Source organism: Neopsephotus bourkii, unplaced genomic scaffold (genome assembly GCF_033783945.1).
Source record: "Neopsephotus bourkii isolate Nb327-2 ecotype Australia unplaced genomic scaffold, CSIRO-AGI_Nbou_v1 NB_254, whole genome shotgun sequence".
NCBI classification, from domain to species: domain Eukaryota; kingdom Metazoa; phylum Chordata; class Aves; order Psittaciformes; family Psittacidae; genus Neopsephotus; species Neopsephotus bourkii.
In genome coordinates this window covers 176,852-192,550 of record NW_026900763.1, presented here as the reverse complement: position 1 = coordinate 192,550, position 15,699 = coordinate 176,852, and the positions used below count along the sequence as shown (strand labels likewise).

Here is a 15,699-nt window from a genome sequence, read left to right as displayed (position 1 = left end):
TCTGTACCTTCTAGTTCGTGACCATCGGCCCCATTGTCCCAGCATCGGAGCAACCAGGTGATGATGTGCTCCCCTGGTTGACGGGTAAAATCTTTTCGCATATTCCGTAGCTCGGTTGAGGTCCGAAGTCGAGAAGTCACCTCTCCTTCTTCTTCTTCATCATGTGATGATGACTCCTGATCAGGTTCTGGATCGAGAAGTGGATACATTGTTTCTTCATCTTGCTTTAACCTTCCTGCCTCCTTTTTGCTTTTTCTCTTGTGTACAGGGGCAACCGATATTGGTACGAATTGGTCCTCTGGTTTAGTTGCAGTGATTATCACTGTGGTTTGAGTAGCGACTGTACTTGTTGCTGGGGGTGATGTGGCTGCTGTACTTGGAGCTGGGATAGCTGCGCTGTCTGTTGCAGTCGAAGTTTGAGTAGCTGCTGTACTTGTTGCTGGGGGTGGTGTAGCTGCTGTACTTGGAGCTGGAGTAACTGTACTGGCTGTTGCTTTGCCCTCAGATCCAGCGACATTTTTTTCCTTTTGAAGGTGCTGGAAAGCATTGAACATGGCCCTGTAAGCATAGGCCAAGCCCCAGCACGTTGCCATGATTTGTCGGTCTCTGGTATGGCCAGAATGACCACACACCTCATTTAAGTGTTTTACTAATTCTTCTGGATTTTGCAGTTGTTCTGTGGTGAAATTCCAAAGTACTGGAGGGGCCCACTGACCTAGATACTTGCCCATACTGTCCCACACACCCTGCCACTCATGGCTGTCCAGCCTCAGAGAAAATCTCTTGGTCCTCCTACTTCGTCGTTTAACCCCAGACAAGACCCAAACCTGACTCTGCTTAACTTTTGAAAACAGATGAAATAGTTGTGGCCAAAATACACTCTGTATACATGCCAACATGGTGATCCCCATCACAATCAGCAAACAAGTCTCAATAGCATTAAAAGGCCATTCAAAACTCTCAAATGATGCTGTAAATGCTCTGGGGGGAGGAATGGGAGGGTAAAAGAATGCCTCCTTCACAGGTTGACCACCCGAGAAGGAGAAAGAATATGTGTAATTGCTAAGCACTTCTATTATATACCTCCCAAAGTATAAAGGTGGTGACCATACTGGGAACATAAGCCAGATAAGTTTCATGATCAATAATTCTATTGTGTTACAAGTCATTACCATAAAGTACAATGAGACAAGAACTTTAGCCCAAGCCCCACACTTGAAAAACACTAATACAGCAAATACCAGATCTAAGTAAGTTACAACATTCTGAAGCTGTGAGATCAAGAGGAACAACTTTGAGAGCCAATAAATCAGCATTGTGATGAGTGACTATTAATCCGGTCAGATCTGTGGTTATCTCAACCCCTTCGTGCCCCACGTTGGGCACCAAAAAGAACTGTCGTGGTTTAACCCCAACCAGACAGCTTTTGCACTTACTCCCAGTGAGTGGTGCCAGGCTGGAAGCAATCGAGGCCCACGTTAGTCCCCCCCCCCTTCCCTGCTTCCAGAGGGATGGGGAGGAGAATCGAAAGAATGCAACTCCCACGGGCTGAGATAAGAACAGTCTAGCAACTAGTGTACAGTACGAATCACCACCGCTACCACCAACGACAATGATAAGAGAAAACAGCAAGGGAAAAGAGTACAATACCACGCGCTGAACAACAAGTCCGACCCGCCCGACCCCCTGTCCTTCCGGGTAACTCCCAGTTCCCCCCTGGGCATGACGTGCTGTGGTATGGAATACCTCTTTGGTCAGTTTGGGTCAGGTGTCCTGTCTCTGCTTCCTCCCGGCTTCCCCTCCTCCCTGGCAGAGCATGAGACTCACAAAGTCCTTGGCCAAACCAAAACATCATTGTTATCAGCTTTGTTCTCAGCCTGAAAGCCAAAACACAGCACTGCACCAGCTACCAAGAAGGAGAAAAAATGACTGCTGCTGCTAAAACCAGGACACTGTGAAATAGTGTATGTTCTGAATTCCAGTTGCTTGGGGCTTTGTCTCAAGCACTCTGGAAACAGAGAACTGGGAATTCCTCTATCTATCAGACAGCTTGAGAGAGATGGCCCTGTGTATGACAAAGTCTTGGAATGTATTACACACGTACGAATGACTCAAGGATATTGAAAGTACTCCCTAAGCTGGGGGGATAGATCCTCCTATTTTTATCATCCCTAAGCCTCTCTTTCCCTTTCCTCTGCTTGGATCTTCTGGAGTTGGTCAGATGTTAGGGTGTAGTGGTACATCCTTCTTTCCTTTTTTGGGTAATGATTTAGTTTTACTAGCTTTCAGCTTTCCTCTTCAGGCTCCTTGGAGAGAAATGCTTCACATACACCTTGAAGGAATCCAAAATTCCAGCACTGAGCAGTTATCAGCCTAGCTTCACTAAAAAGTCTTCTTGTAGAACTCAGAAAACAGATATCACAAATAAAAGCAAACTTTATAAATACATCAAACATTCTTGAGTTCTATTATCTACACATCTAACATTAGAATCATAGAATCATAAATAGTTAGGGTTGGAAAGGACCTTAAGATCATCAAGTTCCAACCCCCTGCCATGGGCAGGGACACCTCGCTCTAAACCATATCACCCAAGGCCTCGTCCAACCTGGCCTTGAACGCTGCCAGGGATGGAGCATTCACAACCTCCCTGGGCAACCTATTTCCAGTGCCTCACCACCCTCACAGGAAAGAATTTCCTCCTTAGATCCAATCTAAACTTCCCCTGTTTAAGTTTGAACCCATTACCCCTTGTCCTATCACTACAGTCCCTAATGAAGAGTCCATCCCCAGCATATGCCCCCTTCAGATACTGGAAGGCTGCTATGAGGTCTCCACGCAGCCTTCTCTTCTCCAGGCTGAACAGCCCCAACTTTATCAGCCTGTTTTTGTATGGGAGGTGCTCCAGTCCCCTGATCATCCTCATGGCCTCCTCTGGACTTGTTCCAACAGATCCATGTCCTTTTTATGTTGAGGACACCAGAACTGCACACAATACTCCAAGTGAGGTCTCACGAGAGCAGAATAAAGGGGCAGAATCACCTCCTTCGACCTGCTGGTGCATTCTGTCGGTCTTGTTTGTTTCGTTCAGTAATCCAAAAGCAAATCAAAACATATGACCCAATACTCCATATTAGCATCTGCATGGATCATCAGCAGGGGTGGTATTAAAAACTATTTCAATCCATGGCACAAAATCTACCATTTAACTTAACAATGAAACTCTTAGCAGAGACACAGAATGCAATCCACTAGCAAAATACCTACTTTCACCTTAATTTCAGTGTTAAGAAGACATGCATTTTCATGCCGAGATTAAAAACAGAAAATACAGAAATTAAAAAATAATCCAGGACAAAAAAGAAAGCAACTGAAAATAGGCTTTTTTTATTTTTTTAACTAAAAAATGTTTGACATTCTGTCCTGTAGCTTTTGCTTCCATGTTTTCCCACACTGTTGAGAAGGATAATAGACTTGATCTATCTGTCCTTGACCTGATATGGCAAGAGCAAACAAAAAAGGGCAGGCAGAGAATAATCTGTCCACCTCAGCTTTGGTTGCCACTTCAGTCAAGTACTTATTCTGGACTTATTTACATTTCCCTTATTCCATCATTCATTCTCTTTGTCCTATACCTTCTCAAGATGTTGCTGCCTCCTGCCAGCACTTGGTGACCACAGCACCTTGTGTCCACAGAAGTGTGTCACTCCCACTAGGTTCGTATTGTTGTCAATATATCTTCTCCTTTTTAGTAGTGAACCAACTATCCGCCCTCTCCAACAAAAAGCAGAAATTGTATTCCTTAGCCCTTAAATGCAGTCTTCTATTCCTTTTTATTTTCACCCTAAATAATCCCCTTATCTTCTAAATTATTCAATTTCTCCTGATTATTTTCTGATCCTCACTTGTTCTGATGCTGTCCCAGGTATGGAATTTGCATATAATGCATACATAAGCACAAATCACTTGCACATGCCAAAGACAAAAATGTTGAACAGTGCCAGTCCCAATACCAATCCCTGAGAATACCACTCATCACTGGTCTCCACTTGACCATTGAGCTGTTGACCACAACCTCATAGATAAGCTTAGGAAATGTGGCTTAGATGAATGGACAGTGAGGTGGATTGAGAATTGGATGAATGGCAGAGTTCAAAGAGTTGTGATCAGTGGAGTAGAATCCAATTGGAACCCTGTAGTCAGTGGTGTTCCCCAGGGATCCATACTTGGTCCAGTCTTGTTTAACTTGTTTATCAATGACCTGGATAAAGGGATAGAGTGTATCATCAGCAAACTTGCTGATGATATGAATCTGGGGGGAGTGGCTGATACACCTGAAGGCTGTGCTGCCATTCAGAGGGACCTTTATAGGCTGGAGAACTGGGTGGGGAGAAACTTCATGAGGTTCAAGAAGGCCAAGCATAGGGTACTGCACCTGGGGAAGAAGAACCCCAAGTACCAGTACAGGTTGGGGGCTGACCTACTAGAGAGCAGTTCTGTTGAGAAAGACCAGGGAATATTAGTAGATGATAAGTTGACTATGAGCTGGCAGTGTGCCCTTGCAGCCAGGAGGTCCAATAGTATCCTGGGGTGCCTCAGATGTGTGGCCAGCAGGTCAAGGGAGGTGACCCTACCCCTCTACTCAACTGTGGTGAGTGGTAGTGTCCAGTTCTGGGCTCCTCAGTACGAGAAAGACAAGGAGCTACTGGAGAGGGTCCAAGGGAGGGCCACAAGGATGATCAGAGTTCTGGAGCATCTTTCTTATGAGGACAGATTGCAGGAGCTGGGCCTGTGTAGTCTAGAGAAGAAAAGACCGAGAGGGGATCTCATTAATGCATATAAATATCTCAAAGGTGGGTGCCAGGAGGATGGTGCGATACTCTTTTCGATAGCACCCAGCAACAGAATGAGGAGCAATGGCCATAAACTAAAACACGGGCAGTTTCACCTTAACATGAGGAAGAACTTCTTTATGTTGAGGGTAGCAGAGCACTGGAACAGACTGCCCAAGGTGTTTTGGAGTCTCCTCTGAAGACATTCAAAACTCACCTGGACATGTTTCTGTGCAACCTGCTCTAGGTGGCCCTGCATTGGCAGGGGGGATGGACTAAATGATCTCCAGAGATCCCTTCCAGCCCTAATGATTCTGTGATTCTGTGAGTGTGATGGCCCATCAAATTCATGCAGTGTGGGACAGTATCAAATGCCTTGCACAAGTCCAGGTAGATGATGTCACTTGCTCTTTCCTTATCCACCAGTGCTGTGGCCCCATTGTAGAAGGCTACCAAATTTGTCAGGCATGATTTGACCTTAGTGAGGCCATGTGGATTGTCACCACCCACTCCCTTACTGTCCATGTGCCTTACCATATTTTCCAGGAGGATCTGCTCCATGATCTTCCCAGGGGACAATATCTCCTCTATCAGTTGGAGAAGGAAACTGTCATCAATGCATTCCAGGAACATCCTGGACTGCTTGTGCCTTGCTGTGTTGTCCCTCCAACAGATATCAGGGCAGTAAATTCAGGATGAGGTTCAGGGCTTGTGAATTTGAGGCCACACGTATCTGTCTACAGAGGGCCTCATCCTCTCAGTCTTTCTGGTCTGATAGCCTATAGCATTCCCCCACCAAAATGTCCCCTCTCCCCGCCCTCTCTTTAATCCTGACCCATAAACTCTCGGTCAGCTCCTCATCCATCCCCAGGCAGAGCTCTGTGCACTCCAGCTGGTCATTGATGGCAACATGCTCTCCTCTTATTATATAACAAGGAGAAAAATGACTGCTACAGCTGAACCCAGGACAAAGTGAGAAGCAATATGCCTTGTTTACTGATGGGTCCTCCCGTATTGTGGGAAAGCATCAGAGATGGAAGGCAGCTGTATGGAATCCTCGACGACAAGTTGCAGAAACTGCTGAAGGAGAGGGTGAATCGAGTCAGTTTGCTGAGGTGAAAGCCATCCAGCTGGCCCTGGACATCGCTGAACAAGAAAAGTGGCCAGTACTTTATCTCTATACTGACTCATGGATGGTGGCAAATTCCCTGGGAGGGTGGTTGCAGCAATGGAAGCAGAGCAACTGGCAACGCAGAGGGAAACCCATCTGGGCTGCTGCACTGTGGAAAGATATTGCTGTCCAGGTGCAGAACCTGGTGGTGAAGGTACGTCATGTAGATGCCCATGTACCCAAGAGTTGGGCCACGGAGAAATACCAGAACAACCAACAGGTGGATAAATCTGATAAGATTGAAGTGGCTCAGATGGATTTAGATTGGCAACATAAGGTTGAATTATTTTTCGCCTGGTGGGCCCATGATACTTCAGGCTATCAGGACAGAGATGCAACATATAGATGGGCTTGTGATCGAGGGGTGGACTTAACAATGGACACTATTACCCAGGTTATTCACGACTGAAAAATATGCTGCAATTAAACAAGCAAAGTTGTTAAAGCATCTCTGGTATGGAGGATGATGGCTGAAGGACAAAAATGGGGAGGCCTGGCAGATTGACTATATCACACTCCCACCAACCCGCCAAGGCAAGCACCATGTGCTTACTATAGCGGAAGCAACCACCAGGTGGCAGGAAACATACACTGTGCCCCACACCACTGGCCAGAGCACCATCCTGGGCCTTGATAAACATGTCTTATAAGGACACGACCACAACACCCACACCAAGGAAAAAACTGAGTCAGACAATAGGACTCATTTCTGGAACGACACTTGGGCCAAAGAGCACGGCACTGAGTGGGCATATCCCATCCCCTACCATGTACCAGCCTCTGGGAAAATCAAACTGTACAATGGGCTGTTAAAAACTACATTGAGAGCAATGAGTGGTGGGACTTTCAAACATTGGGATACACACTTACCAAAGGCCACCTGGTTGGTCAACACAAGGGGTTCTGCCAACAGGGCTGGCCCAGGCCAATCAGAACTTTTATGTACCATAGAGGGGGATAAACTTCCTGTGGTGCACATAAAGAATTTGCTGGAGAAGACAATATGTGTTATTCCTGCTTCAGGTAAAGGCAAACCCGCCCGGGGGACTGTTTTACTCGGGGTCCTGGATATATTTGGTGGGTAATGTGGGAAGATGGGGAAGTACAGTGTATACCTCAAGGGGATTTAATTTTTTGGGAAAACAGCCAATGAACTCAGCTATACGCTGTTGCCTGCTATACACTTCTGTACCCCACATCTAGATGCCCATCTCTACCACTCTGGGCTTTGAAAAGAAGATATGTGCTGTCACAATCATCAGCAGAGAATAAAGTCATGGGAAATGCTAGCAGCAGCAGAACTGTCCTCAAGTCATCACTGACTGACCCCGACTTCCCTCCAATCATCATCCCAACAAAGTATGAACTTCGATGAAACCAGACAAGCTCAGCAATGTCATCAGCAGGCAACAATCCACCACTACACATGGTCTCTCCTGCCCTGAAAGACTGTTAGAACTGATGGAGCCTGACATCATGGACTGAATGAAGTCCACAAACTTAATAGTGAAGGTCCGTGGACTTAGGAATATCTCTCCCTTTGTGTGTGTGTGTGTGTGTGTGTGTGTGTGTGTGTGTGTATGTATGAGACAGAAAGCAGTGGTATATTGATAAATATAGGACTGTTACATGAGATGGAGCCTGACATCATGGACTGAATGAATTCAGCAACTTTTTAGGAATTGGTCCATGGAATAAGGAATTATATCTCTGTTTGTGGATGTATATATATAGATGAGACAAAAAGGAATGGGACATTTAAAAAAAAAAGGTTAGGAACATGACATGAATGGTATGGAATTAGGGAATACTGTTCTGGGTTCAGCTGCAACAGTTATTTTTCTCCTTCTTAGTAGCTGGTATAGTGCTGTGTTTTTGACTTTAGTCTGAGAACAGTGCTGATAACACACCAATGTTTTTAGTTCTTGCTAAGTAATGCTTACTCCCATCAAGGACTTTTCGGTCTCATGCTCTGCCAGTTAGGAAAAGCACGGGAAGCCAGGAGGAAGCAGAGACCGGCCACCTGACCCAAAGTAGCCTAAGGGGTATTCCATCCCACACACGTCATGCCCAGTACATCAACAGGTGGGGAGTCACCCAGAAGGCCCAGATCACTGCTCAGGTCAGGCTGGGTATTGCTTGGTGGGTGGTGAGCAATTGCATTGTGTATCACTTGTGTTTACTGTTTTTCTTCTCCCTGTCGTGGTTTAAACCCACCCAGACAGCTTGTTACCCACTTCCCCCCCCCCCCTTCTTGCCCTCCCCCTACTCTCGGAGGGATGAAGGAGAATCAAAAAGAATGCAACTCCCACGGGTTGAGATAAGAACAGTTTAGTAACTAAGGTATAACACAAATCACTACTGCTGCCACCAATAATAGTAATGATAAAGGAAATAACAAGGGAAGAGAATACAACACCCCATCACCAGGTGACCGATAACTTGTCCCCCCAGCCCGACCAAGCACCAACCGATACGTCCTCCAACCCTGCAGTCCCTCTGCCCTTCCGGGTAACTCCCAGTTACATCCTGGGCATGATGTGCTGTGGTATGGAATACCTCTTTGGTCAGTTTGGGTCAGGTGTCCTGTCTCTGCTTCCTCCCGGCTCCCCTCCTCCCTGGCAGAGCATGAGGCCCACAAAGTCCTTGGCCAAACCAAAACATCATTGTTTTTCAGCTCTGTTCCCAGCTGAAAGTCAAAACACAGGACTGCACCAGCTACCAAGAAAGAGAAAAAATGACTGCCACTGCTAAACCCAGGACACTCCCTTTCCCCTTTTAGTTTTATATTCTCTTCCCTTGTTATTTCCCTTATTATTATTATTTTTGGTGGTAGTAGTACTGGTTTTGTATTCATTCCATTCATGGCTTGACTTCGCGAATGAAGATTTGGGAAGGGCTTCTACCCACGCTTACTACAAGCGCGCTGATGACTAAGAAGGCCAATGTGGGATAGGCAAATCCGGCTACAAAAAGCACAGCAGAAGGTCTCCTTGGGTGGAACAGGTGGGGCGCGATTCTTCCTGCGTTGTCTTTTCTCCTCGAGACTAGTTCTTCGTGAACTCTCAAAGGAGTCAGCGGCATTATGTATGGTGTGCCTCCAAGTCTCCCGATTGGAGGCCAAGGTGGACCACTGATGGTAGTCAATATGGCCAAGGCTAAGGCATTGTTTCAGGGAGTCCCTGTATCTCTTCTTTGGGGCACTTATACCTTAATTAATGGACTGTTCTTAACCCATGGGATTTACATTCTTTCGATTCTCCTCCCCATCCCTCTGGGAGCTGAGGGGTAATAAGGTGGGGAGTGAGTGAGCAGCTGTGTGGTTCTAAGTTACCAGCTAGGCTTAAACCATGACAGTCCTACATTCAGTATCATGATTTTTAGTGTACTACTCCTTAGATCAAATAAGTTTATAGTACTAAATATAGTCATTCTCTCCTTCCTCAGCCTCAACCCCGGAAGAGTTAAAAGTTTTCGCCATCACCATTAACAAGCATTGTGCAAACCAAGCCAGGCCTCTGGTGTCACCTGTGCAAGCCTACTGTCCTCAAATCAAGACACATGGCAATCTATTTCTTCTGACTGCTTGGATAAAAATAAGCAACTGGAGGCTTAAGTGAATTATTCTGAAGATGTACAAACTTAAAATGCAGTGGATATTTTTGCCATTGTTCTACAGCTGCCAAAAAAGTGAGGTATTACTCTTTAAGTAGTCAGGCCAAATCCTGACTATGCAGGCTTTTAGGGAATATTAGTCTGTATAAGGCACACAAACCAAAACCCACTTTGTATCTAACTCCATATTTTAACAATGTAGTATTTATTAACATTCTTTTTTTTTTCCTCAAAAGAACTGGAGTGACATAACTCTTTTGAATGTATTTGGCTTGCTCTACTTAATGGATCAAAACAGATTTTTCATTTGTTTTAAATATAGCATTGCTGAAATCTGCCTCATAGCTATAACAGAATGAAAAACAAATAAATAAATAAATAAATATAAATTTCCTATGCCAGTCCTGCCTGCAACCATAAAAATATTTTTTTTTATTTGTTTCACTTTGGTTGTGCAGTATTGCTGTCACTGAACAGAAGTTATTTCTCTAGATATAAATGATTATTTTCTCAAACCTGTAAGTTGTAATGAAATCAACAAACTCTAAACTATGAGTTGTCTGGTAAGGTTTTAGTTTCAATTTTGTGGAGTTTTTTTGGCAGATCTGCATCACTGATAACTATGCTGGAAGGCATCCTAAAATTTTAAACATTTATTCCTACCTCTTTCCCACATTTAGACAGAATTCTGGAGTCAGTGATGAGCATCTTCAACAAAAACTGTGTTAAGGAGTTTTTTAACAAGGTTTTAGGCAACAGCAGTGGCAAAATCTGAAGGATGAAGGCTCAGATCACAGAAGGGGCTAACCTCAAAAGCTGTGTTCGGATCTAATCCAGTATTTGTGAAGTACTTCCACCACACCCCTCTTTTAATAGCTTTTTTATGTTAACCACAAAGGTCAGAAGACTCATGGAAGGGGGGGAAAAAACATCTTCCTAGAAACTACTGGAAGTGTTTAACTGAACAACTGGTTCACATCTTCCTAAAGTATGACATGGTAAAAATACCATAAAGCAGCCCTGAAACAAGCAATTCAAAATTCAAATAAGGTAGATTGCAACAGGTATTAATCTGGCAAGAGTTACTATTAGCATTATTTAGACCATCACAGTAAATGAGGCTTTGTCCAACCCCCTTTGGGTTTTTCTTTCTAGCCTTAAGAAATCATAAAAATATAAACCTTGGCTTTTTAGTCAGCTAACTAAGGTACCTTAATGAACTTAATGAGGTTACATATCATTCTTTGAAAAGCAAACATCTGTAAATACTAGAACTTACTGCATTTTTCCTCATATTTTCATAGTTTAATTAAGGGTCTGTAATACATAAAACACTGACACCCCTACATTCTGATGGGGCAAACATGTGGCTAAACTGTGTGGCTAAGTATTTTTAAAAGAGGTCATTCTGAGCAAATAGCTGAATTTACTTGGGCCTTCTACATTAAATATATTCCAACAGAGTCAGCAGTGACTGGCTTGAAAAAAGTCTGGCATTTAATTCTGGAAAGAATAATCCTCTGCAGAAAGTTCAATTTAGCAATCTATAGAAAACCAGGAGCCCTCCAGAAAACAGGATTCAAACTGTGGACTCAAGTGCAATCTTCAAGACAGGCTTCACGAGGCAGCACTGAATAAAGGAAAGGCAGTTGCAGAGAGACAGATACATGACAGATGCTACCTAATCTGCCACAATATTAGCATACGTTTGGGAGCACAATTCAGACAAAAGTGGCAAGACAAAACCAGAATCTGTCTAAAAAAAGTTTTCAATCGGATTCATTCAAAAAGCTCACAGAAAATCAACATTCCTCCTCTTTATCTAGCAATTCTTTTATCAGACATTTAATTTTCCTCAGCAGCAACATGTGATGGGTCAAATGATGCCATACTCAACACCAACAGAAACCGACTTTGCCCTTAGCTGGCATCAGAAAGGGAGTGACCATGACTTCCTGCTCCTCCAGCCAGGCAGCAGGAAGACTAAATCCATTGAATGCAACAAAAGGAGACTGCTAGGCCTGCTCGGAAACAGCAGCTAGGGCAAGGTTTCAAGTGTAGCTCATCAGAGGCACATAGAGCTATAAATAGAGGTGCTGTGGACAAGGGGTTAGCTGTTGCAGAAGATAGCTTCCTCTGCTGTGCAGCAGGCTAGACTTACAGAAGCACAGCCTAAAAACAAGACTTCAGAATTTACTTGATTTCTGCCTTGAGAACTATCTTCAGTTTCTGAAAGCAAGCAGGAGGGCAAAACAAAATTAGGTTGATGTTGCTTCTCTTGGTTTTACTATAACCTATGCAGTAGTAATTAGCATTTAGCAGTGGCAAGACTTCTCCAATTTTCACATGCTCTATTTTTGCTAAAATTTCAACTGTTATTACTAATGGTAAGCTTCCTCATGACTTCACTGTGTGGGGGGGTGTCCAACAAATGACCAAACTATTTTGGTAGGGCATCTTGGGTAAGATTATGGCAACTATGACTTGATTGAATGCACGGGGGTGTTCTTGTTAGACTGACCCTGCTCTGCTGAACAACAAGGCTCTAGAGGGTTCTCATGGACCAATGTGCAGCAGCACTAACACTTGCCTCCCAAAGGAAAACCAGGCCGAGGGGCTCCTTACAAGCCTGGCTGTCTGCCCTACAATTGGCCATCCCCGTGCCAGTAGTCGCCCAGTAGCGGCAGGGAACCATAGAGCATGGCAACAAGCAACCGGCAGCTCCTCCAGAGCAAGAGGTACGGCTGCCAGCCCGTGGCTTCTGCACCGGCGGCAGGAGCACCAGCCCAGGGAGTCTGGTCTCCAGCCCGCCCTGCGGGTGCGGTTCATTCACTCCTCTCCCTACACCGATACTCTCCTCAACATGGCCTTGAGGACAGTTTCCTCCTAATGGCCCCTAACAAGAGGCGGTGGGAGGACATCAGCCCCACCCCTCAGACAAGGGAAGCCGGGAGAGCACTAGTCTCGCCCCCCCCCCAACAGGCGGGTGTGCAGAGACGGGTCCCAAACACGCGGACAGGAGGAGCGAACTGAGGTCCCCAGCCACTCCCAGCTAGCTGAGCCGCGGCGAAAGGGAGCAGCGCCTCCTTGGCAGGCAAACGGCGACGGCGGACCAGCCCTCTAACAGGTGGGCCGACAGGAGCGAACCAGGACTCCCTGCGGCCCCCGACAGGTGGGCAGTGGGAAGGGACCGGGAGCGGCTCGGACGTTCCTCGCCGCCCCTAAGGAAGGAGGAACTAGGGGAGCAGGTGGCGGCCCCGGGGTACGGGGCCGAGGAGCTCTGGCGCTGAACCCTGTCCGGGCCGGCTCCGTCCCGCTGGGGGAGCGGACTGTCACGGGTCGGGCAGTCTCGCCGGCACGTACCTGAAGTAGTATACGTCACTCTTGCCGGCGCTAAGGCCCGACTTACGGATCACCTCTTCCTTCTTCCAGCCCGGGGGCAGCGCGGGGCAGTCCATCCTGCCCTGCTTCTCCATGCACCGGGAGCGGAGCCCAAGGAGGAAGAACGACTGGAGAAAAAGCTCGCCCGACCTCCGACAACAAGAACCTTATTGTTCCCAGACGCGGCCAGTGCCGGGACAGGCTGACGATGGCGGCCGCGGCGGGCTGCTCGAGATCAGGAGTGCAGGCTGCGCGCGCATCCGGTGGAGCACTTACCCGGCGCCCACTTCCGCGGCCGAACCCCGGAATCTGTGTCAGCAGCCTAGAGTTAATATAGCACAAGAATTAGTATAAAATTGTAAATCTTATTTTGTTGTAATATCTGTTTATTACTATGATTATTTTTTTAATGGTGACATCACAGGTAAGGTAGCTGGTGATTTTTAATCTGTTCATTTACTGTCCTTGCAGCAGGCCAGAACAAGTCTGTATTGGCAAGAAGTGCAGTAAGCAGTGACTGTGCATGTTGACTTGAACTGTTTTTACACACAAGTAGAAATGATCTGTAATCCTGAATTAAGAGACAAGCCTTTAAGTGTGAGTTACTTCACTGTTAATTTGGGGATTGTGTATTCAGGCAGAAGAAAATAAGGACATGCCTCTGTGGTAAGATACACCACGTCCAAAGCGAGCAAGGTGCAGTGTAGATGCCATGTAGCTGTACCTACAAGATTAAATCCTCTTGAGCACAAGTACAGGCACTTGCCGACATGTCTAAGTGGTTCTGGGGATTGAAGCCGGTTTGTAACGTATGTGGGCACAGTGAGGACTGAGCTCCACAGATGAGCCTGAGCCTTTTGATGTAGTCATGCTTAAGGCATGATTTATTCTGTCCAGAAGTTAAGAAGAAATGTGAGGCAGGCAGTAGTGTCTATGATCAGTGGAGAAAGTACATTGTAAAATGAATATTACATAAGAGAACTTTCATGGGTAAGATTGCCTGAAAAGGCCCCAGATTAAGAGTAATATTGCAGTGGGAAAAAATATCTATAAGGTTTTTAAATGTTCTTACCATCCAGTAATCTAAATAGAGATCTGTCCTTCTCACAATCTTGTAAAATAAGATTTGTGTGGGCTTGTTTGCTTGCTCTGCAGTATTGCATTTGGATCACAGCATATGCTTTGCAGCAGCATGAAAGTCCTGTGGTTATCTGTGAAGCACCAAGAAATCTAAAGTTTAAAAACCATTTAACCTTTATCTTTAGGTGTGCATCAGAAATACATTGTAATTACCTGTAACTAGGAAGACAGAAAATTTGGAGTTAAGAAACTAATGTCTGTCAAGGATGCTAAAGAGAAGTGTCCTCAGCTGGTGCTGGCTAATGGACATCTAACTGTACAGGGAAACGTAATACAAGGTTACAGGTACACAATTAACAGTTTTCCAGTAGAGGACAAAGGCTTTCTATTAAACTCTGTGTGCACGTGCACTTGTCTGCAATAGTGTCTGATAATTTCCTGCTCTAAAAGTTCTTACTACAATGAGCCTCACACCATGGCAATAATATTTAGTTGTACACTGTAAATATTTCATTAAAAAAGGTTTCAGACTTGGTTACAGCCTGGGTCAGACATGACAAATGGATCATACTGATGATGTTATATGGGATCTGTATACTATATTAGGATTATGCCCATGTAATTCTTATGAACAATTTTTCTTATTTAAATACTGACTGCAGTAATGTATTTCTAAATGTGAAGCAGTGGAGGACATAAAGCTGAAGCCTTTGAGTGTGTGAACTTCTCCAGTGTATCTTAATGAAATTATTTGCCAGCATTGTCATCGATTACTGCTTTTAGAATCATAGAATAGTTAGTGTTGGAAAGGACCTGAAGATCATCAAGTTCCAACCTCCCTGCCATGGGCAGGGACACCTTGCTCTAAACCATATTACCCAAGGCCTCGTCCAACGTGGCCTTGAACACTGCCACGGATGGAGTATTCACAACCTCCCTGGGTAACCTATTCCAGTGCCTCACCACCCTCACAGGAAAGAATTTCCTCCTTAGATCCAATCTAAACTTCCCCTGTTTAAGTTTTAACCCATTACCCCTTGTCCTACCACTACAGTCCATAATGAAGAGTCCATCCCCAGCATCCCTATATGCCCCCTTCAGATACTGGAAGGCTGCTATGAGGTCTCCACGCAGCCTTCTCTTTTCCAGGCTGAACAGCCCCAACTTTCTCAGCCGATCTTCATATGGGAGGTGCTCCAGTCCCCTGATCATCCTCGTGGCCCTCCTCTGGACTTGTTCCAACAGATCCATGTCCTTTTTATGTTGAGGACACCAGAACTGTACACAATACTCCAAGTGAGGTCTCACGAGAGCAGAATAAAGGGGTAGGATCACCTCCTTCGACCTGCTGGTCACACTGTTAGCGTAGGAACTGACACATAACCACCGGAATGGTTATATGAGGTGCTTTATTGCAGCGCTGGGAAACCAGGGGCACGCGCCCAAATCTGGCTTCAACCTCGTCACGTTGCATTCACAATTTATGCACTGAAAGCTACATAACTAATACATATTCAATACAGATTACATCATTAACTAATACATATGCATTAAGGATTACCACATCAGTCTATTATGACATCAGCCTCTTCTGCGCTTGCGCAGCCCCCCTCTGGTGGT

General features: G+C 45.3%; 1 protein-coding gene across 1 annotated transcript in view; it reads right to left on the bottom strand.

Moving 5' to 3' along the window:
• The window catches only part of LOC133208273 (methyl-CpG-binding domain protein 2-like), a gene marked incomplete at its 3' end in the record, with an annotated part of 39,111 nt that extends 25,769 nt beyond the window's left edge, over positions 1-13,342 (bottom strand). The window contains exon 1 of the mRNA XM_061346014.1: positions 12,982-13,342. Within this exon, the coding sequence (XP_061201998.1) occupies positions 12,982-13,094 (113 nt within the window). The remainder of the gene's footprint in view (positions 1-12,981) is intronic.
• Positions 13,343-15,699: the final 2,357 nt, after the last annotated feature.